The sequence below is a fragment of the Gadus morhua genome, chromosome 20, assembly GCF_902167405.1.
Source record: "Gadus morhua chromosome 20, gadMor3.0, whole genome shotgun sequence".
Taxonomy (NCBI): Eukaryota; Metazoa; Chordata; class Actinopteri; order Gadiformes; family Gadidae; genus Gadus; species Gadus morhua.
Genome location: NC_044067.1, coordinates 2,440,484 through 2,464,354, shown reverse-complemented (window position 1 = coordinate 2,464,354; position 23,871 = coordinate 2,440,484). Strand labels below are relative to the sequence as shown.

The 23,871-nt window shown below is 43.3% G+C and overlaps 1 protein-coding gene across 1 annotated transcript; it reads right to left on the bottom strand.

Moving 5' to 3' along the window:
* Positions 1–28: 28 nt before the first annotated feature.
* On the bottom strand, positions 29–23,537 carry LOC115533486 (uncharacterized). Its single transcript, XM_030344027.1, is given in 12 exon segments — positions 29–533; positions 535–3,678; positions 8,732–11,794; positions 12,157–12,255; positions 13,577–13,635; positions 14,263–14,298; positions 16,130–16,277; positions 16,653–16,755; positions 17,184–17,242; positions 18,903–20,726; positions 21,606–22,073; positions 23,398–23,537. Coding segments are annotated over 12 exon segments (9,045 nt in total). The 5' UTR covers positions 23,407–23,537; the 3' UTR covers positions 29–500.
* Between the last annotated feature and the right edge of the window lie 334 nt (positions 23,538–23,871).

The window sequence follows — 23,871 nt, the reverse complement described above, 5'->3', positions numbered from 1 at the left end:
TAAAAATTAATAACAAATATTCCCAAAACTCTCTAATATAACTTTAATTCATGGTTAGATATTATTGTATTTAGAAAAAAATAATTATAACTAGAATGAGACATGGAAGATATTTTTACAAATATGAAAATATAGAACAATTTTCACAAAGATATAGATTTAGAGAGTATATATGAGTCACTTTTTTAATGAATGTTTCAACAACTCGTCATAATGAATGTGGTGAACCAGCAAGATATAATTTGTAAAAAGTCGTTAAATGTCAATTCAATAGCACTGGATAATAGCTGTATTCTCTTGTGGGGGAAGTGAACACACTAAATCAGACTGCAGCAGCTTCATTGAAATAGAACTATAAACAAGTAGCGGATGGAAGCTTTTTTTTACTTCCCTTTTTTGGTACATATATTGTTCATGTTTTAGTTCCAATGAATCATGGTTGAAAATGCCGATTTGATGTACTCAATTTTTATTTTTTATACATTTTATCCGTAATTTCATTACAGCGTCTCCCTGAACATGTCACTGTAGGTACTGCTTGTTACTCTCTGTAGCCAGCACGCTTCTGAGGCCAAACCAAAAGTATGGCTGAGCCTGAGGATTGGTCGGCCACTCCAGGACCGACCGCCTATACAGTCTCTTCCTGAGTCTCAGGTACTTTGAGTTACTCGCTGCCTTCTCCAGAAAGATCAGCACGATGACGTCATCCTTCTCATCCATGAGCCGCTGGTGCGCCATGTAGAACGCCGTCTTGAAGTTCCCGCTCTTCACGTCGCGGTTGGTGAGGACGAACACCGTCCTCTTGCTCTGATGGATGCTCTGGCACAGGTTGTCCACCACCGGACACCCAGGGATCCAGTCCCGCTCCTCCAGGCAGAGCCGGAGGGGCCGGTCCCCCCGCTCCTCCAGCTGAACGCACAGCTCGTTCATCACCCATTCGCTCACCGCCTGGTCCTTCTTCTCGTACACCACGAAGGCGTCGTACGGGCAGCTCTGCGACGAGTGCTGGCTGCTGTAGCCCTTGAGTTTGGCCACGCAGAAGTGGTAGATGTACCAGACGTCCCAGAGGAAGAGGTGACTGGAGACGGATAGGGTGACGAAGACGAGCAGCGTGGACGTCAGCAGGATGTAGAGCACAAGGGACAGGTAGTGGTACTGGCAGGCCAGCATGTCCGTGAGGACCAAGCGACCTCGCTGGGCCACCGGGGTGTCGCAGGTCACGTCTGTGGCCAGAAGGGGGATGGTGGCTGTGGTGCTGTTGAGCCACTTAATGAACCAAGTGGTGTTGCAGGTGCAGGTGAATATGTTGTTGTGTAGGAGGAGCATGTCCATATTATTTACAATGTTATCAGGGAGACTGGAGTGTTCCATGTATTTTAGTTTGTTGAAGCTGAGATCCAGATACTTTAAGCTGAACGCATCCTTCAGGAAATCTGGGGAGAGATTTTCTATTTGGTTTCCTGTTAAAATCAGTTTTTGGAGAGATATGGTGCAGTTTGAAAGCACCATAGGAACTCTTGTGAGACGGTTCCCACTTAGATCTAAAATCTTCAACAAAGGTAACTTGTCTATATCTCCCCAGAAAAATTTCGTGAGTTTATTTTTTTTAATGTATAGTTCGGATAGTCCTTCTGGCAGGTTATGGAGCACCTCACGGGGTATGAAGTTAAGGTTGTTCTCAGAAATGTCGAGAATGCGTAGATTCACAAGGTGTTTGAAATATCCGATGTACCTTGTATCGCCGTCTCTCCAAAGCATATCTAAACGGTTGTCTATGAACTCCAGTCTCTCCAGGGAGAAACTGCTCATCTCTGTGTTAGTAGATGTTGAGATCTTGTTATGATTCATGAGAAGTATCTTAAGGTTGGGTAGATGTTTAGTGAAGTTAAGCATGTGGGTCAACCCCTCTGATTCAAAGTAATGATTGTTGAGGCTTATGTCTAGAATGACCAGATTTTGGAGCTCTTGAAACGCAGTGGGATGAAGAAGGTCCAGACGGTTTGCTGAGAAGTCAAGATATTCTAAATTTTTGAGATAAGTGAATTCACTGCCATTTAAACTTTGGCTCATTGCGTTTCCAGATAGATTAAGGCATTTCAGATCGCCAAGATTTAAAAATTTTGAGTGGAGGAAAAATATATTGTTCCTGCTTACGTCCAAGGTCTTGCCGAAATTACTGCACTGTGCATTGACAAAGGAGTTAAAAACCCCCAGCTCCTTATCTTTGTATTTGCAACTACGTGCATACTCATCATACCTGAAGTAATGTATCTCTCTCACGCCCTCATCCCCAAATTGTTGAGCACCGGTCATAGGTGACCAACGCCGAGCCTGGTGAGCAGAGACCGAGTTATATGGCTCTGGGCCTTCGGACGGGGAGGATATTTTGTTATCCGACAGATTGATTATTTTAAAGCTTTTCAGCTCCATCAGAACACTGAGATTGGCCATTTGAATAAAGTTTGTGCCCAGATCTAGAACCTCCAGGTGGGGTAAAGACATCAGCGGTTTGATGCCCTGTAAGGTCAGCGATTGGAACACAAAGCCCCGAAGCCTAAGCACTTTCAGTGATTGGAGGACGGAGAACGATTGGTTCAGATTCAAAGTGGCTGGGTATTTCTGCAGTTCGTAGTTGAATGATAGATCCAGCTCCTCTAGGTTGCAGAGGGCTTTTGGAAGGTTAAAGTGCGCCACCTCCCCGGCCAAAAAGTTGGACGAGAGGTCGAGTACCTTCAACTCTTTTAAGTTGGCAAACCAATAAGGAAGCACGGTGGTCAAGGAGTTACTGTGCATGCGTAGGATCTTGAGTTTGGCCAATGTTTTGAACGCATTCTTGTGTAACTTAAGGGAGTTGTTTGGACATGGATCACAAGGGAAAGGCGCGTTGTAGCACCGGGGACAGTTTCCGCTAATATCCACGATTTCCAAATTAGTTAAGTTTTTAAAATCTTTTTCTGTGACTTTTTCAATATTGTTGTTATAGAGATACAGCTCCCTCAAACTTAAAGGCAACAGGGATGGGATATAAGACAAATTGTTGGACTTAACAGATAACAATGTCAAATTGCTAAGCTGTAAAAATGCCCCAGCCTCTATGCTGTAGGACACATTGCATGGGTTTCGGAAATAACAGTTCTGACCTAGGTAGATGATCTCAACGTTTGTGATCTCCGAGAGGTTTTCTTTAGAAATGTAGAATATGTTGTTTACTTCAAGACTCAGAAGGCGGAGGTTTGGAGGCAGGCCCCTAGGTATGCCGTCCAGCTGGTTGCCATCCAGGTACAGCGCTTGCAGCTTTTTCAGGTCGCTGAATGTGTCTTCCATAATGGTCAGGCCCTTGGTGCACACACGATCCTTGGGGCCAATCTTCATAGGCACACAGTTGCATCACATGTCGATCTCCGTGAGGTTCTCCAGACCGCGGAAGGAGGTGGCGTTCAGCTCAGGAATGTGGTTGATGGTGAGTGTGAGGTTGGTGGCGTTCCCTGGGATGCCACTCGGGATGGATGTGAGACTTTTCTCTGTGCAGTCCACCATGACCGCACTGCCGTTGCTGGCCAAGCTGACGTTACACGGGAGGGTTTTGGGGTACCATCGCATGGACGTCGACGCGTCAAGGCTGAGAGGCCTTAGGCTTGGCAGGTAGAGACACAGCAGGATGAAGACGCCTCCTTTCTCCTGAATGAAAGGGTAGGAGGAAGATGGGGGGTGGGGTAGAGTGGGTTGGTATTCAGAGATGCATTGCTAGGTCTTCTTTAAAGGAATCTGGCTTCATTTGAAACTGATGCACACAACCAGGTACACTGTCAACAGTAAAAAAAACCTTCCACTAACATGCTTTCATAGATAACACATGCTTAAGCATTGGCTCGCTTCAATCCACAACCACAAAAAGAACACTCCCACCAATCACCTTGAAACAACCAATAATGTATTAACGGCCAATAACGTAATAACTGCCAATAACATAATCATTTAAAATAAATGTCATGAAGCCAATGAAGTAATAAATTGCCACTAATGTAATAAGGTTGTTGAGCCAATAACGTAATAACTTTTTGTTATAACATATTACATTATTGGATGGTAATTACATTATTGGCCTTGGATTAAAAAAATCTGTTGAAAATGTACTAAGTGAGCCAATAATGTAATAACTGATGTATCACTTTATTATATTTTCAATTTCTGGAGAGAAACTGTCACACTTGGTCTTAATATTGCATCTTGCAACATATGCTTAAACATCTGGTCAATTTGGATTTGTATGTAACTCTTAGGGTTCCGTTATAGTACTCTGTGTATCCAGCTCCGTGACCAGACGCTTCGACTTTGAGTTCTGCGTTGCAGTTTTCAGTATGGTATTGCAATTCACTGCTGGAACGCTAGGGGCTGCGGGAATGAGACATTAGCTGAAAAACCCACAATCAAATGCTAGAGGTCGAGAAGGACTTTGAAAGATTAAGGCTTTATTAAAACTTGCATAATGTCTCAAAGAAACCTGAGTTTGTTTTTAAAGAAATTGTGCAGGGTCCCGACATGTCCAGTTATATCCCCCATTGTGTGGCTCCCCTTAACATACCCTTGGCCAATCACAACGCTCAAACCTACAGGCATTCCCGTTTCCATTTGCATACTTTTCTTCCCGCCCCGTATTCCGTCACATTCAAAATACATCAACATGACATTACAAAAGTTACATCTTACACATCTTACAATGTAAATATAATCTCTACAGGTTTTTTTTAATACCAGGCCAATAACGTAATAAATTGCCAATAACGTAATACGTTATTACCTTATTGGCAATTTATTACGTTATTGGCTATATTACATTTCAATTATTACGTTATTGGCAGTTATTACGTTATTGGCCGTTATTACATTGCTGGTTACACCTCCCCATCCCGGAGCAATGTAAACACAGGCACATACCAGTATTTGGTAGGGTATTGAGTAGTATATAATTCATTGACTAACAAAATAACCTTGCATCTGGGGAAGTTGTGCTGGGCTTGAAACTTACCAGGTCCATCGCTCCTGAGAAGACTCACAATGTGTTCTGCTCTTCAAGAGCGGCTGAGAGGTGGATGGAACAGTAGTGTGACATGGCGGTTCAACGTGAACGTGCAGTGAAAGCAACAGGTGTCTTAGTGTAGGCCTACTCCAGATAAAAAGTTCACTTCCTTATTATTGCAAAAGTGTTTGTGTTTTAGGAAGTACCCATTTAGTACCTACTTATGTTTGTATGTTTTAGTTTATCTGTAGACTTTGCAGAGTGTGTGTGATTGGGTATGTTCTTTGGGAAATGTATTTACTGCTGAATAATGTTCAGTGGTACAATGCGTGGACCTTTGGAAGCCTTTAAACGGGACATATTATGAAAACAACACTTTTGCCGGGATTTTATGGTGTTGTTTTGGGTCTCAGGTGTTCCCACACGCATACAAACTTTGAAAAAAGTCTGTACATTCTTTGTTGAGTGAGATATGCATTTCTGAAAGTACCCCGCCTACAGTTACCAAACGAGCGAGTCAGTTTCGGCGCCCCCTCCTACGTAGGAAGGGGGCACAGTTGAATATTACCTCCCACTTCCCCACTCCCCTCCAATTCAGAGCATAGGTACGTTTTTGTGGACCAGCGGACGAGCTGCTCCGGCGGAGGGGAACTCGGCGGCAGCCCGGCAGCTCAGCTCCGGGAGTACAATCCCTTTCTCTGCGGGATTGCCGACGAGCATCCCCGGCTGGAGCGGCCCTCGCGGCAGTCTGGAGGAGGAGACATGGAGGAGAAAGGGATTGTACTCCCGGAGCTTAGCTGCCGCCGAGCTACCCCCGCCGGACTTTTGCCAAAAATCTTCGCCGGCAGTGTGGTAGAAATTAATGATTATATTCTATGGTAAACCATGATTATTATTAGGCCTGTACATCTAATGGTAGGAAGCATTTAAAGCGTCTCTGGATTCTGATCCAGGGCTCGACACGGTGCCGGGGAGTCTGGGGTCAGAGCGTATGTTGGAAGGAACACACCAGAGAAGCAGGAAGCTACGGGGTTAATGCGTGCTGACCTCAGCCTGTGTCCTAAATTATTTTATAGACAATTTGGTTAGACGAATTTATGATTGATTGTGGGCGGAAACCTCAAAAAAAGAAACTGTTTTGTGTGTGAAGAGGAAGCCGAGATCCGTTGACCGCCAGTGCTTTGCAAACCATTCGGCTTTATTGATGCTTATTTGTGGGTAGCAATAAAGTCTCTGTCAATACTTGCTCCGGACCCCCCCTTCTTTTCCTCTCTCTTAAATTAGTCGAAGTGTTGATATCTCGGTTAAATTCCACCACAGCAGTTCAGCTCCCGGCGTACACCGCCGTAGCTGCCGGACATCTGGCCTGGAGCCAGCAGTCCGGCAAAGCTTCGGCGGCAGTCCGTGGCTCCGGCGCGGGGAGCTCGGCGGCAGTCCAGCAGTTCAGCTTCCGGAGTACAATCCCTTTGTTCTCCATGTCGCGGTTCATGGACTTCAGAGAGTCAAGGCCAGTGTTCCTTTCCCCCAATTCTTCTCAACCATGGCCGAGATATCCCCCACTACGAGTCTTTACTTGTTGTGGAAGTACCAGAGATGTCAGACGCAGTCTTTATGATTCATAATATCATCCGAGGCTGTGTAGCTTTTGGCTGTGATATTAGACATAATGTTACATAAATACCCATATATAATATAATATTGTATAATATTACATAGTAGGGATGGGCACGAGTAGTAAATTCCAAACTCGAGTGATCGAAGGAATTCCTCGAGGATCAATCGAGTACTCGTTAAATCAAATCTATTTTTAGAATGCAACGCATCTGCAGCAGGAATAGGCCTGATGATGAACGGCAATATTACCAACCAAACATGTAATGCTCATTCTCCATCAAAACAGTCAGAGTTATCAGAGTATTCATTATTTATTTTTGCAAACGTTCAAAACACATTTTCCTTACAAAAATAAATATGCGTCTCACAATTTAAATCACGTCGAACCAAGGCCTGTATTGTAACAGTTTAAAAAAAACGAAACAAGTAGCCCCATTGCAAATAAATGCTTAAAGCTGCAAATTAAACGGCAGCAAATGGACTATGGAAATACTCAGCGTTGCGATCTTCTCTACACGCCCGGGATTACAGCTGCGTCTTGCGGCGGTGAAAATAGCCGACACACTTTCACTTTCACCGTTGCTGCGGGTCTGCTTTCCCGAACCCACCGTTGTGTTTCAGGAGCATATGTTGCCGCATAGTACTTTCTGGTAGCTCGATTTCGCTTGGCATATTTTACATTTCACCTTATGATCTCCTATTTCTTTAAAGTATGTCAATTCTTGGCTGCGGTTTGCTTTAACCGCCATCTCTTAACTTTTTGAATTCTGGCGTGCCTGCACACGGCACGGAACGCGCCATGGAAATGGATGCATTTAATTTTCTTTGTGCCCACGTCATGCGTTAGTGGCGCCGACAGAAAATTGATACATTTGCTTCAGAAAACTTTGTTTGTGTGTGTATATGCAAACTCGAGTTTGCCTGTCCACCAACCGAGTTCATTTGTACCGATGAGTACTCGAGTAATCGATTCCTCACGCCCATCCCTATTACATAGATATAGAGTTCCAGGAGTCCGTAAACGGCAACAATCCCTTCTCCATGCTCAGTCTGACAGCTCAGTGGTCAATGGGCAGCAGCTCATTTGCATTAAAGCTACAGACACCAGAAACAGTGCATTCTGTAAGGACTGAAACAGAGGGGAATAGCGGTAGGCAAGATTTTTTTTCCTAAAAGCTATTTCCAGCAAACAGCTTCAAAAACATGTTTTCTCGATTTCAAATACTATGTTATCTTGTTGGGAAAACACCATAATATGTCTCCTTTAAGTTATTAATTTGTTGGTTATTGACAGCAGTTTGTTTTCACTATTAGAGCCTCTTGTGGTGTAATTAAAATAATAAAAAATGAAACATAACGGGATAAGAGGAAATTTTAACTTTAGCACTTAAAATAATTACAGCAATAACGACAATGCATCAAATACATAACTTAATTGACAAAGAATGAAAGATTCTGTGGTATTTTCTTTAATTTAAATGTTTAATGAGGTTGCTGACAAAAAATGGAAGGTACTCATTGATAATATACAAAGTTCTCATCAAATATACAGAAACATCAATATAAACATTTTAAACATTATTTGCAATGATTTGCCTCGAGAGCTCTCGATATTTTTTATAATTGATTGAGTACTTTTTATTTAATAAACGCATCAAATATTTCACCGTCTACATGGAAAGCCACCAAAGGTCATTGATAAAATAATCACATTTAGCATTGGTGTCGGGAACTATTCGCCATTTTTTACTTATATTCTTTACAGAAGCCTTTATATAATTATTTAAATGGTATTGAAAGTTGACCAAACTTTCCGAAACGGTTCAGCCTCAGGCCAACCTTAATTTAAATTTTAGAGGCCCAATATTATGGAACTTTTGAAACCACAAGACAACAGGAATACAGAACAAAGCCTGATAAAACTATGACCTAAAACTAGGGTGTTAAAACATTCAACCCATAAAGAAGATCAGTTCAAAAGCATCACTCAACAAAGATAACTGCAAAAATAGCCTACATAACAACGACAAGTAAATTTAAGTCACTTAACATAAAAGTAATTGAGAAAAAGAGGAAAACGTCCAAGCTGCAGCTTCAGTCTCTCTCCTGGCTGCAGGTGAAGTACTGAGAGTAAGTGCTGGTGTACATCGTCTGGTTGTCCACCCTGACTACATTCCTGAGGTTCTGCCAAAACCAGGGCTCAGCGGCCGCAGTCCGGGGCCACTCCAAAACACTCTCCCCGCACAGCCTCCTCCTCAGATGCAGGAAGTGAGAGTTCTGCAGCACCGGCTCCAACATCAGCACCACGATCACGTCCAGGTTCTCATCCAGCAGCCGCTGGTGGGCCAGGTACATGGCCAAGCGGAACACCCCCGTCTTGGCGTACGCCTTGGTCAGCACAAACAGGGTCTTGCGGCTGTAGCGAATGCTGTGGGTGAGGTTGTCGATCACCGGGACGCCGAGGGGCCAGTCCCGCTCCTCCAGACACAAGGGCAACGCCTTCTCCCCCTCGACCTCCAGCTTCACCCTCAGCGTCTCCAGCACCCACTCTGAGACCCAGGGGTCTTTGGTGTCATAGGTCACGAAGACGTCGTACACGTTGTCTTGTGAGGCCGAAGAACGATAGCCCTTCAATTTGGCCTTCAGGTAATGCAGGACGTAGGAGGTGTCCCAGTAGAAGATGTGCGCCACCGTTGCCATCGACGTGGTGACAACGATGAAGGTAGTTGTGAGAATGGAGATCAGTAGTGCCAGAGGGTCATTGACACACTGGTCAAAATCAAAATAAATCATCACCTGAGGATGGCCGTAGGATACGAAGCAATAGACATCCGTTTTCAGGCTTGGGATGGTGACATTGTTGCCTTCAATCCAAAGAACAAAATCCATGGCATCACATGAGCATTGAAATGGGTTTCTATGTAAAGACAACGTTGTAAGGTTTTTAGGTCTCGTTAAGAAGTTGGTCTGGTTGATAACTGTCAACTCGTTGTGGTTCAGCAGGAGGGTTTTAAGCCTTTTGGCGCCCTCTATAAATCCATTTGACAGTTGTGCAATTTTATTATGAGCCAGATTCAGAGTTATTAAAGAACGGGTGGTAACGCTTCTTACATAAGTTATAGCATTGTGACTTAGATCGAGGGTCTGGAGGTTGTTGAAATGTTCTAGTTTAGTCCAATTAAAATCAGAGAGTTTATTATCATTTATGAACAGGGCTGTGAGCTGCCATGGTAACAAAACGTAAACCTTATCAGGAATTTCAACAATGTTGTTGGATGAAATGTCAAGTATATTCAAATTAGTGATATTAGTAAGCAGATTTATGTACGAGTCATCTTTCCAAAGAGTCCCAAGTTCATTGTGTCCAAATCGAAGCTCTTTTAATGAATCACTCTGTAACCATTTGGTAGTTAAAGTGTGAATACAATTATTGCTCATATTTAATATCTCAAGAACAGGTAAATTTTTAACAAAATCTAAATTATGTGTGACCCCATAGGCTTTAAAGTAGTGGTTGTTGAAACTGATGTCCAATACCTTTAGCTTCTGTAATTCCTGGAATGCATTGCTATAGGCCAAGTCAATCTTATTAAATGACAGATCCAGATATGTCAGATTTGGCAACGACTTAAATTCTGTCCCATTTAATGCAGATGAAAACCCATTTCTTGAAAGGTTAAGGCATGAGATATTATCATAGCCTTCAAATTGCTCCGGGGTAATGAAGAAAAGATTATTTGAGCTAAAACTCAGCACACGCCCTGCTTTGATACACTCTGGATTAGCCAAAGTGCTACCAAAATTTAACGAGTAGGCCATCAGTTGTGGTGAAGAAATCAGGTTGACTTTAACATTTCCTCCCTGGCCAGGTGGGTTAGGCGTACTTACTGAAACTGGATACAGTCTGTTCTCTGATAGGAATATGTTTTGCAACTGTGGGAGTTCTTTGAATATGGTGGAATTACAGTGAACAATAAAGTTAGTCCCTAGATTTAGCAGAGTAAGGTGTTTGAGCGCAAAAAGAGGTTTCAAAGTATCAAATTCTATTTCTCTAAAAACTAAACCTACCAAGTGCAATACTCGAAGCGACCTAAGCTTTGAAAAAGCATTTGACAGCTGAACGGTCTTTGGGTATGTTTTAAGTCTAAAGTTGAACGACAGATCTAAATGTGCTAATTTTGAAAGACTACTAAAACACTTCAGTTCACCCTGAATGGCATTTTCTAAAAGATTGAATGATAGCAAGAGTCTTGTCAGTTGTTTGAGATTTTCAAACCAAAAATCATTAAGTACTGTTAGGGAGTTGCCTGCTAAGTGCAATGTCTTTAGTTGGTTAAGGTTAGTAAACGCCTTGGGGTGGATTCCAAGAGAAATATTGGGGCAAGCTATACAGTGATATGCAGCATTTTCACATCTTTGGCAGTTTCCATGTATGCTCAGTACGTTTAAGTGATGGAGCTCTTTAAAGTCCTCTTCAGAAATGTAATATATTTGGTTGTCATTTATTGTCAGTTCGGTTAGCGTTGTTGGTAGTCCCTTTGGAACGTGTGTTAAATTGTTGAGGGAAAGGTCCAGAAACTCGAGCTTCGTCAAAACTGCAAAAGTGTTATCTGAAATGTTCAATTGCTTGGAGCAATTATTGCCCAAATAGCAGTTTCTTTGCAGGAATAGATTTTTCACATTTCTTATCCCAGAAAAGCTGTTATTGTTTAGCACCAGGATGCGGTTATTGTTTAGCCAAATCGTTGTCAGACTGTGAGGAAGATTTCCGGGGATATAAGTCAGACGATTGTTACCTAAATCCAACAATAGCAGCTTAGTTAGATTTTTGAAAGCATACTTATTGATGTCGGCGTTCTGCAGGCCAAGCTTATTTGCGTTGTTAAGATTAAGTTCAGTGAGATTTTTCAGATGAGAAAATGCACTCCCTGGTATTTGCTGAAGATTGTTTTTTGATAAATTGACTACAGTGGCATTGCTGGTTATCCCTTCAGGTACTTTTCGAAGATTTTTTGCCCCACAGTCAAACACTAGTCCATTGACATCACATGGAAACTGCCGGGACATCCAATTTGTACTGTGTTGGAACATGGCAGTATGACTCCCTTGATGTAAAAACAGAAGAAGTCTACCCACAAGGTAAGGCCAATAGATGGGCGTATTCTGTAGATAACATAGCAGAAGAATTATTCAGTTGAAGAAATGTATCATCATTTTCAGCAAAATATTATACGGGTTACACACACGCATGCACGCACTGACGCATGCACACACACATACTCAATATAGTGTATTCAGGCAATGCAAATCTTTGAAGATAAATAATGACGCCTTTTGTCTATACAAAGCACAATATTGATACAATTATTACTATAGTATGATCAAAAATACAAATAAAAAAGAATGGAAAAATGTCCCCAAAGCTCTTAATTGTAACTTTAATTCATGGTTATATGTTATTGTATTTTGAAAATAAAAATTAAAAGTTGAATAACATTTTTTCAATGAATGTTTCAATAACTCACCATTGTGAATGTGGTGGACCCGAAATATAATTTGTTAAAAGTCGTCAATTCTATAGCACTGGATAATAGCTGTATTCTCTTGTGGGCGAAGTGAATACACTAAATAAGACTGCAGCAGCTTCATCGAAATTGAACCATCAATTGCGGAAGGAAGTTTTCTTTAACTTCCCTTTTTTGGGTACATAGATTGGTCATGTTTTAATTCCAATGAATCATAGAATCCTTGCAGATTTCGTATAACAATGCTGATTTGATGTACTCTATTTTAATTTTTTATACTTTTTAGCCGTACTTCCGTTACAGCGTCTACCTGAACATGTCACTGTACTGCTTGTTGCTCTCTATAGCGAGCACGCTTCTGAGGCCAAACCAAAAGTATGGCACCATGGGAACTCATGTGAGACGCTTCCCACTGAGATCTAAAATCTTCAACAAAGTCAACTTGTAGGCCATCAGTTGTGGTGAAGAAATCAGGTTGACTTTAACATTTCCTCCCTGGCCAGGTTGGTTAGGCGTACTTACTGAAACGGGATACAGTCTGTTCTCGGATAGGAATATGTTTTGCAACTGTGGGAGATCTTTGAATATGGTGGAATTAGAGTGAAAAATAAAATGAGTCCCTAGATTTACAACAATAAGGTGTTTGAGTGCCAAAAGAGGTTTCAAAGTATAAAATTCTATTTCTCTAAAAACTAAACCAACCAAGTGCAATACTCGATGCGACCTAAGCTTTCAATAAGTGTTTGCCAGCTTAATAATCTTTGGGTATGTTTTAAGTCTAAAATTGAACGACAGATCTAAATGTTTTAATTTTGAAAGACTACTAAAACACTTAAGTTCCCCCTAAATGGCATTTTCTAAAAGATTGAATGATAGCAAGAGTTTTGTCAGATGTTTGAGATTTTCAAACCAAAAATCATTAAGTTCTGTCAGGGAGTTGCTTTCTAAGTTGTTACGGCTCCAGGATGTTAGATTGCTAAGTCTAGGGGGGGGAGTAGGGGAACCATAACACATGTTACTGTTAGGCTGACTGGGAGAACAACAAAACAGGGCACAACAGCAAACTGGGTACAAAGGGTGTTTATTTAGCTAGCGATCCGCCAAGGGGAATAGGGAACTATAAGCGGAGCCAAATCAAAGAAAACAAGATAAAGTGACAACTAACTAGTGCACACATACAACCTAGCTAATACATACAGAGGGTGGCCCCGCTTCTAACCTGATGTGATAACAGAGTAAATCTACGTGATGGTAGTGTAAACCCAAGGGTATCTTACCTATTCACCTAAACCCCTATGGCATCTCACAAACAAAAGGCAACAGCACGACACAGCCAACACACAGGCAGACAATGGCTTCCCCCATGGAGACAAACAGGTGCAAGTTATCAAGGCCTGATGACACTGATTGGCCAACAGACAGCTCCCAGATTGGACAGGGGGTTGGACGATGGTGGAGGAACAGCCAATGGTGTGAGACCTACAGAGAACGAGAGCGGAGACACAAGAAAACAACCGCACACGTAACACCCCCACCCATAAGAGCAAACATCACACACGAGAAAGGGCATCCGCACACATATTCTCGGAGCCCTTCTTGTGACGAATCACCAGGTCGTACCCCTGCACAATCAGCGCCCACCGCATGAGGCACTGATTCTGATTATGCCTCCGGTGGAAAAACACCAGTAGACTGTGATCCGTGAAGATCACAATAGGCCTAGAACTCGATCCCAAATAAACTTAAAAAAAAAACTGGAGCGCAAACAGCAAAGCCAGAGCTTCCTGTCGACAGTAGAATACCGTGTCTGGCACTCATTGAACTTCCGTAAGAAGTAGCAGACCGGATGGTCCAGACCGATGGAATCCTCCTGGATATGAACGGCACCAGCACCTACTTTACAGGCGTCTACCTCCATCTTAAATGGCTTCTCAAAGTCAGGAGCCACCAGAACAGGGGTACTACATAGCAGAGCCTTAACGGAAGCAAAAGCGTGTTGGCAATCTGGAGACCACGCAAACGGGACAAAGGGGCTCAACAGACTAGTCAGCGGGGCGACAACAGGGGTAAGATTCCTACAGACACCACGATAGTAACCAGCCATACCCAAGAAGCGGCGCAGCTCACGCCGGGTGGTGGGCACTGGGAAGGCAGTGATAGCAGTCACCTTAGCCTCCACAGGGCGCACTTCACAACCTCCAACCCGTTTACCAAGGTAAGTAACGGTAGCCCTACCGAACTCACATTTTGCCAAATGCAGCGCCAAGGAAGCCCTCGCCAAACGCTGGAACACTGTTGTCAAGGTATTTACATGATACAACTTAAGCATGTTGACGAGGCAAATTCTTGACTTGCGCCTCCGATCTGGGGTCTGTATAACATAATCTGTGTCACTGAACTTCCGTCCCACACAATAAGGAGCGGAGAAACGGGCAGAGAGAGAGGATCCAGGAATGGGCAGCAGAACTAGAACTGGGTCCTCTGTCTGCAGTGAGCGTGGGACAGCCTTCTCATTATACCGCTCCAGTGCAGAACCTATCTTTTGCATAGCAATAAGCTTATTACAAGTTACCGGTAGAGGCAATGGGTCGAGACTAAGGCCAGCACACTCAACGGCACTGTTCTTATCAGGCTGCGGAGGGGGCACAGGGGTAGAACCAGTAACCTCATTTACGTCCCCTACTGGGACAAGAAAGGATTCAGATAGGTCAACCACATCACTCAATGTTCGGGACTGCGCCCGTGTGACAGCACCCACTGGAAAAATCCCAGGGAATCTCTCGGCTAACTCATCCTCAGTGTTAGCTTCGGGACAGTCCAATACCTCTAACATAGGCAGCACTCTGCCTCCAGCAATATCATTGCCCATGATAAACTGAACGCCTTTTACCGGCAGGTTATGACGTACCCCGACTTTGAAAACTCCACTGACTAAATCACATTTTAAATGTACCAGGTGCAAGGGGACCGGCACAAACCCCATCTCTATGCCCTGAACCAAAACACTGGAACCACAGAATGAATCACTTGACAATGGCACTACATCAGAGAGGATAAACGACTGGGCCGCCCCAGTGTCTCGGAGAATCTGAACCTTTTGCTGGTCCTTTGGATCACCGGTCAGTGACACGAGACCACTCAAAATGAATGGTTTGTAGTTGGGGTCAGGAAGGTCAGAAACGCACAGTCGGCACAACTGCAACACAGCAAGAAACTGTACTTACCAATCCAACCCCCTTTGGTTGTTGAACGGGCGGTGGATGATTTCTCATACGAAGCTGACAGTCAGCAATTAAATGGCCAAGTTCATGACAATAATAACACTCCCGTTCCTCCCTAGAACGTAAAGGTAGCGAAACTGACCTGCGAAACTGAGTGGTTGGAGAGGTAGAGAACGAATGAGCGGGCTTGTGGGTGAGTACAAACTCGTCCGCTAATACAGCTGCCTGGGACAGTGACACCACTTTTTGCTCATTCAAGTATGTTAGTATACGTTCTGATACACTATTCTTGAATTCCTCCAGCAGGACTAATTCTCGAAGAGAGGAAAAATCTGTAGTTTTAGTGGCGGTGCACCACCGATCAAACAAGGTGGCCTTCTCTCGAGCAAACTCCATGAAAGTACGATCAGGAGACTTTTTGCAACCCAAAAACTTTTGTCTATATGCCTCAGGCACTAACTCATACGCACGAAGAACAGTGGTTTTAACAATTTCGTAATCTAGACTGTCCTCCAACGAAATGGACGCCAACACCTCTTGAGCTTTACCAGATAGTTTACACTGAAGCAAGAGGGGCCACACCTCTTTAGGCCACTGCATAGAAACTGCGATGCGTTCAAACACACCAAAATAAGAATCGATTTCCGATTCCCGGAACTGCGGAACCAAAGCCATTTGTTTAGTCACATCCAATGTGCCAAATGAGCTTGCTAGTGGAGAAGAGAGGGTGGTTTGGGTTGAACGTGCCGCACTTGCAGCCTCCAATTCCAACCTCCGTAGTTTCACCTCCTTCTCTGCCTCATTCCGTCGAATCTCCAGTTGGTGCTCACGCTCAGCTTGCCTCTCTTCACGCTCAGCCTCCATTTGCAAGCGGGCCAACCTTACTTTCAGACGGGCGTCCTGAGACGACATTGATAAAGTAGGTGACAACGGATTAAAGCGTGGTAAGGTAGCGGGTGGCTTAGCCTCTGCCCCAGCCTGCATGTCCGCCCTGGCATCACTACAAGGAGAAGCCACAGTCACACCAAGCACCTCCTTGCCCACCAGCATATCCATGACACACTCCTTAAGTCTCGCTTTGAGCAGGGTCCCCTGAACTGGAAACTCAAAATGAGCCGCTATGGCATATAAATCAGCCTTCCGGCATCTGTCAATTCGATCCATAGACGGATCAGCCAAAAAGACACCCAAATCAAAAGCCTCCATAACAAGCCCTACAAAAAACAACTACTGCCTATCCTATACACACACAAACCAGCTACACTATGTGCACACCTGCATCGAACACCTCACAGCCAGCCCGACGTGGAATCCTACAATGAGGATCCCGGACGAGCCCCCAAATATGTTACGGCTCCAGGATGTGAGCTTGCTACGTCTAGGGGGGGGAGTAGGGGAACCATAACACATGTTACTGTTAGGCTGACTGGGAGAACAACAAAACAGGGCACAACAGCAAACTGGGTACATAAGTGTGTTTATTTAGCTAGCGATCCGCCAAGGGGAATAGGGAACTATAAGCGGAGCCAAATCAAAGAAAACAAGATAAAGTGACAACTAACTAGTGCACACATACAACCTAGCTAATACATACAGAGGGTGGCCCCGCTTCTAACCTGATGTGATAACAGAGTAAATCTACGTGATGGTAGTGTAAACCCAAGGGTATCTTACCTATTCACCTAAACCCCTATGGCATCTTACAAACAAAAGGCAACAGCACGACACAGGCAGACAATGGCTTCCCCCATGGAGACAAACAGGTGCAAGTTATCAAGGCCTGATGACACTGATTGGCCAACAGACAGCTCCCAGATTGGACAGGGGGTTGGACGATGGTGGAGGGACAGCCAATGGTGTGAGACCTACAGAGAACGAGAGCGGAGACACAAGAAAACAACCACACACGTAACAGTTGGTTAAGGTTAGTTAACGCCTTAGTGTGGATTCCAAGAGAAATATTGGGGCAAGGTACACAGGGATATGCAGCATTTTCACATCTTTGGCAGTTTCCATGTATGCTCAGTACTTTTAAGTGATGGAGCTCTTTAAAGTCCTCTTCAGAAATGTAATATATTTGGTTGTCACTAAGTGATAGGATTATTAGCGTTTTTGGTAGTCCCTTTGGAACGTGTCTTAAATTGTTGAAGGAAATGGCCAGAAACTCGAGCTTCGTCAAAACTCGTATCTGAAATGTTCATTGGTATGGAGCAATTATTGCTAAAATTGCAGTTTCTTTGCAAGATTCGATTTTTCACATTTGTTATAGGTCCTTGTTTAGTACCAGGAATCTGTTATTGTTTAGCCAAATCGTTGTCAGACTTGGAGGAAGATCTCCGGGGATATGAGTCAGACGATTGTTGCTCAAATCCAATGATAGCAGCTTTGTCTGATTTTTAAAGCATACTCTTTGATGTCGGCATCCTGCAGGCCAAGCATTTTCGCGTTGTAAAGATTATATTCAGGCGAGAAAACGTATTCCCTGGTATTTGCTGAAGATTGTTTTTTGAAAAATTAACTACAGTGGCATTGCTGGTTATCCCGTCAGGTATTTCTTGAAGTTTCTTTGCTTCACAGTCAAACACTAGTCCAGTGACATCGCATGGAAACTGCTGGGGCATCCAATTTTTACTGGGTTGGAACATGGCAGTAAGACTCCCTTGATGTAAAAACAGAAGTAGTCGACCGACAAGGTAAGACCAGTAGATGGCGGTATTCTGTAGATAACATAAAGCAGAAGAACTATTCAGTTAAATAAATGTATTATCATTTTCAACCACATTTTATGCGGGTTACACGCACGCGCATACACACACACACACACACACACACACACACACACACACACACACACACACACACACACACACACACACACACACACACACACACACACACACACACACACACAATATGGTGTATTCGGACGATACAAATATTGGAAGAGAAATAATGATGCCTTTTTTGGTCTATACAAAGCACATAAAATAATTTATGAATTTATGATCAAAAATACAAATAAAAATGAATAACAAATATTCCCAAAACTCTGTAGTATAACTTTAATTCATGGTTATGTATTATTGTATTTAGAAAAAAATAATTAAAACTAGAATGAGACATGGAAGATATTTTTAAAAAATATGAAAATATGGAAAAAATTATCAGAAAGATATAGATTTAGAGAGTATATATGAGTCACTTTTTTAATGAATGTTTCAACAACTCACCATGATGAATGTGGTGAACCCGCAAGATATAATTTGTAAAAAGTCGTTAAATGTCAATTCAATTGCACTGGATAATAGCTGTATTCTCTTGTGGGGGAAGTGAACACACTAAATCAGACTGCAGCAGCTTCATTGAAATAGAACTATAAACAAGTAGCGGATGGAAGCTTTTTTTTTACTTCCCTTTTTTGGTACATATATTGTTCATGTTTTAGTTCCAATGAATCATGGTTGAAAATGCCGATTTGATGTACCCAATTTTTATTTTTTATACATTTTATCCGTAATTTCATTACAGCGTCTCCCTGAACATGTCACTGTACTGCTTGTTACTCTCTGTAGCCAGCACGCTTCTGAGGCCAAACCAAAAGTATGGCTGAGCCTGAGGATTGGTCGGCCACTCCAGGACCGACCGCCTGTACAGTCTCTTCCTGAGTCTCAGGTACTTTGAGTTACTCGCTGCCTTCTCCAGAAAGATCAGCACGATGACGTCATCCTTCTCATCCATGAGCCGCTGGTGCGCCATGTAGAACGCCGTCTTGAAGTTCCCGCTCTTTATGTCGCGGTTGGTGAGGACGAACACCGTCCTCTTGCTCTGATGGATGCTCTGGCACAGGTTGTCCACCACCGGACACCCAGGGATCCAGTCCCGCTCCTCCAGGCAGAGCCGGAGGGGCCGGTCCCCCCGCTCCTCCAGCTGAACGCACAGCTCGTTCATCACCCATTCGCTCACCGCCGGGTCCTTCTTCTCGTACACCACGAAGGCGTCGTACGGGCAGCTCTGCGACGAGGGCTGGCGGCCGTAGCCTCTGAGTTTGGCCATGCAGAAGTGGTAGATGTACCAGACGTCCCAGAGGAAGAGGTGACTGGAGATGGCTAGGGTGACGAAGACGAGCAGCGTGGACGTCAGCAGGATGTAGAGCACAAGGGACAGGTAGTACTGGCAGGCCAGCATGTCCACCGTGAGGACCAAGCGACCTCGCTGTGCCCCCGGGGTGTCGCAGGTCACGTCTGTGGCCAGAAGGGGGATGGTGACTGTGATGCTGTTGAGCCACTCAATGAACCAAGTGGTGTTGCAGGTGCAGGTGAATATGTTGTTGTGTAGGAGGAGCATGTCCATATTATTTACAATGTTATCAGGGAGACTGGAGTGTTCCATGTATTTTAGTTTGTTGAAGCTGAGATCCAGATACTTTAAGCTGAACGCATCCTTCAGGAAATCAGGGGAGAGATTTTCTATCTGGTTTCCGGTTAAAATCAGTTTTTGGAGAGATTTGGTGCAGTTTGAAAGCACCATGGGAACTCTTGTGAGACGGTTCCCACTTAGATCTAAAATCTTCAACAAAGTCAACTTGTCTATATCTCCCCAGAAAAATTTAGTGAGGATATTTTTTCTAATGTATAGTTCGGATAGTCCTTCTGGCAGGTTATGGAATACCTCGCGGGGAATGAAGTTAAGGTTGTTCTCAGAAATGTCGAGAATGCGTAGATTCAAAAGGTTTTTGAAATATCCGATGTACCTTGTATCGCCATCTCTCCAAAGCATATCTAAACGGTTGTCTATGAACTCCAGTCTCTCCAGGGAGTAACTGCTCATCTCTGTGTTAGTAGATGTTGAAATCTTGTTATGATTCATGAGAAGTATCTTTAGCTTGGGTAGATTTTCTGTGAAGTTAAGCATGTGGGTCAACCCCTCTGATTCAAAGTAATGATTGTTGAGGCTTATGTCTAGGATGACCAGATTTTGGAGCTCTTGAAACGCAGTGGGATGAAGAAGGTCCAGACGGTTCGCTGAGAAGTCAAGATATTCTAAATTTTTGAGATAAGTGAATTCACTGCCATTTAAACTTTGGCTCATTGCGTTTCCAGATAGATTAAGGCATTTCAGATCGCCAAGATTTAAAAATTTTGAATGGAGGAAGAATATATTGTTCCTGCTTACGTCCAAGGTCTTGCCAAAATGACTGCACTGTGCATTGACAAAGGAGTTAAAAACCCCAAGCTCTTTATCTTTGTATTTGCAACTACGTGCATACTCATCATACCTGAAGTAATGTATCTCTCTCACACCCTCATCCCCAAATTGTTGAGCACCGGTCATAGGTGACCAAAGCCGAGCCTGGTGAGCAGAGACAGAGTTATATGGCTCTGGGCCTTCGGACGGGGAGGATATTTTGTTATCCGACAGATTGATTATTTTAAAGCTTTTCAGCTCCATCAGAACACTGAGATTGGCCATTTGAATGAAGTTTGTGCCCAGATCAAAAACCTCAAGGTCGGGTAAAAGCATCAGTGGTTGGATGCCTTGTATGGTCAGCGATTGGAACACAAAGCCCCGAAGCCTAAGCACTTTTAGTGATTGGAGGACGGAGAACGAGGGGTTCAGATTCAAAGTGGCTGGGTATTTCTGCAGTTCGTAGTTGAATGATAGATCCAGCTCCTCTAGGTTGCAGAGGGCATTTGGAAGGTTAAAGTGCGCCACCTCCCCGGCCAAAAAGTTGGACGAGAGGTCGAGCACCTTCAACTCTTTTAAGTTGGCAAACCATTCAGGAAGCACGGTGGTCAAGGAGTTACTGTGCATGCGTAGGATCTTGAGTTTGGCCAATGTTTTGAACGCATTCTTGTGTAACTTAAGGGAGTTGTTTGGACAAGGATCACAAGGGAAAGGTGCGTTGTAGCACCGGGGACAGTTTCCGCTAATATCCAAGATTTCCAAATTAGTTAAGTTTTTAAAATCTTTTTCTGTGACTTTTCCAATATTGTTGTTATAGAGATACAGCTCCCTCAGACTTAAAGGCAACAGGGATGGGATATAAGACAAATTGTTGGACTTAACAGATAACAATGTCAAATTGCTAAGCTGTAAAAATGCCCCAGCCTCTATGCTATAGGACACATTGCATGGGTTTCGGTAATAACAGTTCTGACCCAGGTAGAGGATCTCAACGTTTGTGATCTCCGAGAGGTTCTCTTTAGAAATGTAGAATATGTTGTTTACTTCAAGACTCAGAAGGCGGAGGTTTGGAGGCAGGCCCCTAGGTATGCCGTCCAGCTGGTTGCCATCCAGGTATAGCGCTTGCAGCTTCTTCAGGTCGCTGAATGTGTCTTCCATAATGGTCAGGCCCTTGGTGCACACACGATCCTTGGGGCCAATCTTCATAGGCACGCAGTTGCATCGCATGTCGATCTCCGTGAGGTTCTCCAGACCGTGGAAGGAGGAGGCGTTCAGCTCAGGAATGTGGTTGATAGTGAGTGTGAGGTTGGTGGCGTTCCCTGGGATGCCACTCGGGATGGATGTGAGACTTTTCTCGGTGCAGTCCACCATGACCGCACTGCCGTTGCTGGCCAAGCTGACGTTACACGGGAGGGTTTTGGGGTACCATCGCATGGACGTCGACGCGTCAAGACTGAGAGGCCTCAGGCTTGGAATGTAGAGACACAGCAGGATGAAGACGCCTCCTTTCTCCTGAATGAAAGGGTAGGAGGAAGATGGGGGGTGGGGTAGAGTGGGTTGGTATTCAGAGATGCATTACTAGTTCTTCTTCAGAGGAATCTTGCTTCACTTAAAACTGATGCACACAACCAGGTAAATTGTCAACAGTAAAGGAACCCTGCCACTTACATACTTTGATAGATAACACATGCTTAAGCATTGGCTCGCTAAAATCCACAACCACAAAAAGAACACTCCCACCAATCAACTTGGAGCACCCAATAATGCAATAACGGCCAATAAGGTAATGACTGCCAATAACGTAATAATTCAAATGTAATGAAGCCAATAACATAATGAATTGCCAAAAATGTAATAAAGTTGTTGAGCCTATAATGTAATAACTTCTTGCCATTAATGTAATAACGTATTACGTTATTGGATGGTAATTATGTTATTGGCCTTGTATTGAAAAAATCTTTTGAAAATGTAATAACAGAGCCAATAATGTAATAACTATGGTATCACTTTATTATATTTTCAATTCCTGGAGAGAAACTGTCACACTTAGCCTTAATATTGCATCTTGCAACACATGCTTAAACATCTGGTCAATTTGGATTTATATGTAACTCTTAGGGTTCCGTTATAGTACTCTGTGTATCCAGCTCCGTGACCAGGCACACGCTTCGACTCTGAGTTCTGCGTTGCAGTTTTCAGTATGGTATTGCAATTCACCGCTGGAACGCTAGGGGCTGCGGGAATGAGGTCGAGAAGGACTTCGAAAGATTAAGGCTTTATTAAAACTTGCATAATGTCGCAAAGAAACCTGAGTTTGTTTGCAAAGAACTTGCGCAGAGTCCCGACGTATCCAGTTATATCCCCCATTGTGTGGCTCCCCCTAACATACCCTTGGCCAATCACAACGCTCAAACCTACAGGCATTCCCGTTAGCATTAGCATACTCATCTTCCCGCCCCGTATTCCCAGACCGTCACACTCAAAATACATCAACATGACATTACAAAAGTTACATCTTACACATCTTACAATGTAAATATAATGTCTACAGGATTTTTTAATACAAGGCCAATAAAGTAATAACCATCCATAACATAATACTTTATTAAATTAATGGCAATTTATTACGTTATTGGCTATATTACATTTAAATTATTACGTTATTGGCAGTAATTACGTCATTGGCCGTTATTACATTGTTGGTTACACCCACCCATCCCGGAGCGTTTTAAACACAGGCACATACCAGTATTTGGTAGGGTATTGAGTAGTATATAATTCATCGACTAACAAAATAACCTTGCATCTGGAAAGTTGTGCTGGGCTTGAAACTTACCAGGTCCATCGCTCCTGAGAAGACTCACAATGTGTTCTGCTCTTCAAGAGCGGCTGAGAGGTGGATGGAACAGTAGTGTGACATGGCGGTTCAACGTGAACGTGCAGTGAAAGCAACAGGTGTCTTGGTGTACTCCAGATAAAAAGTTCACTTCCTTATTATTGCAAAACAGAGAGGAGTGTTTGTGTTTTAGGAAGTACCCATTTAGTACCTACTTATGTTTGCATGTTTTAGTTTAGCAGTAGACTTTGCAGAGTGTGTGCCATAGGGTATGGTCTTTGGGAAATGCATGCACTGCTAAACAATTTTTCGGTGGTACAAAGCATTGACCTTCAGAAGCCTTTAAGTAACTTATTTGTTGGTTAATTTACAACAGTTTGTTTTCACTATCAGAGCCCCTTGTGGTGTAATTTCAATGAAAAAAAAGAAACATAACGGGATAAGAGGAACATTTTACTTCAGCACTTGAAATAA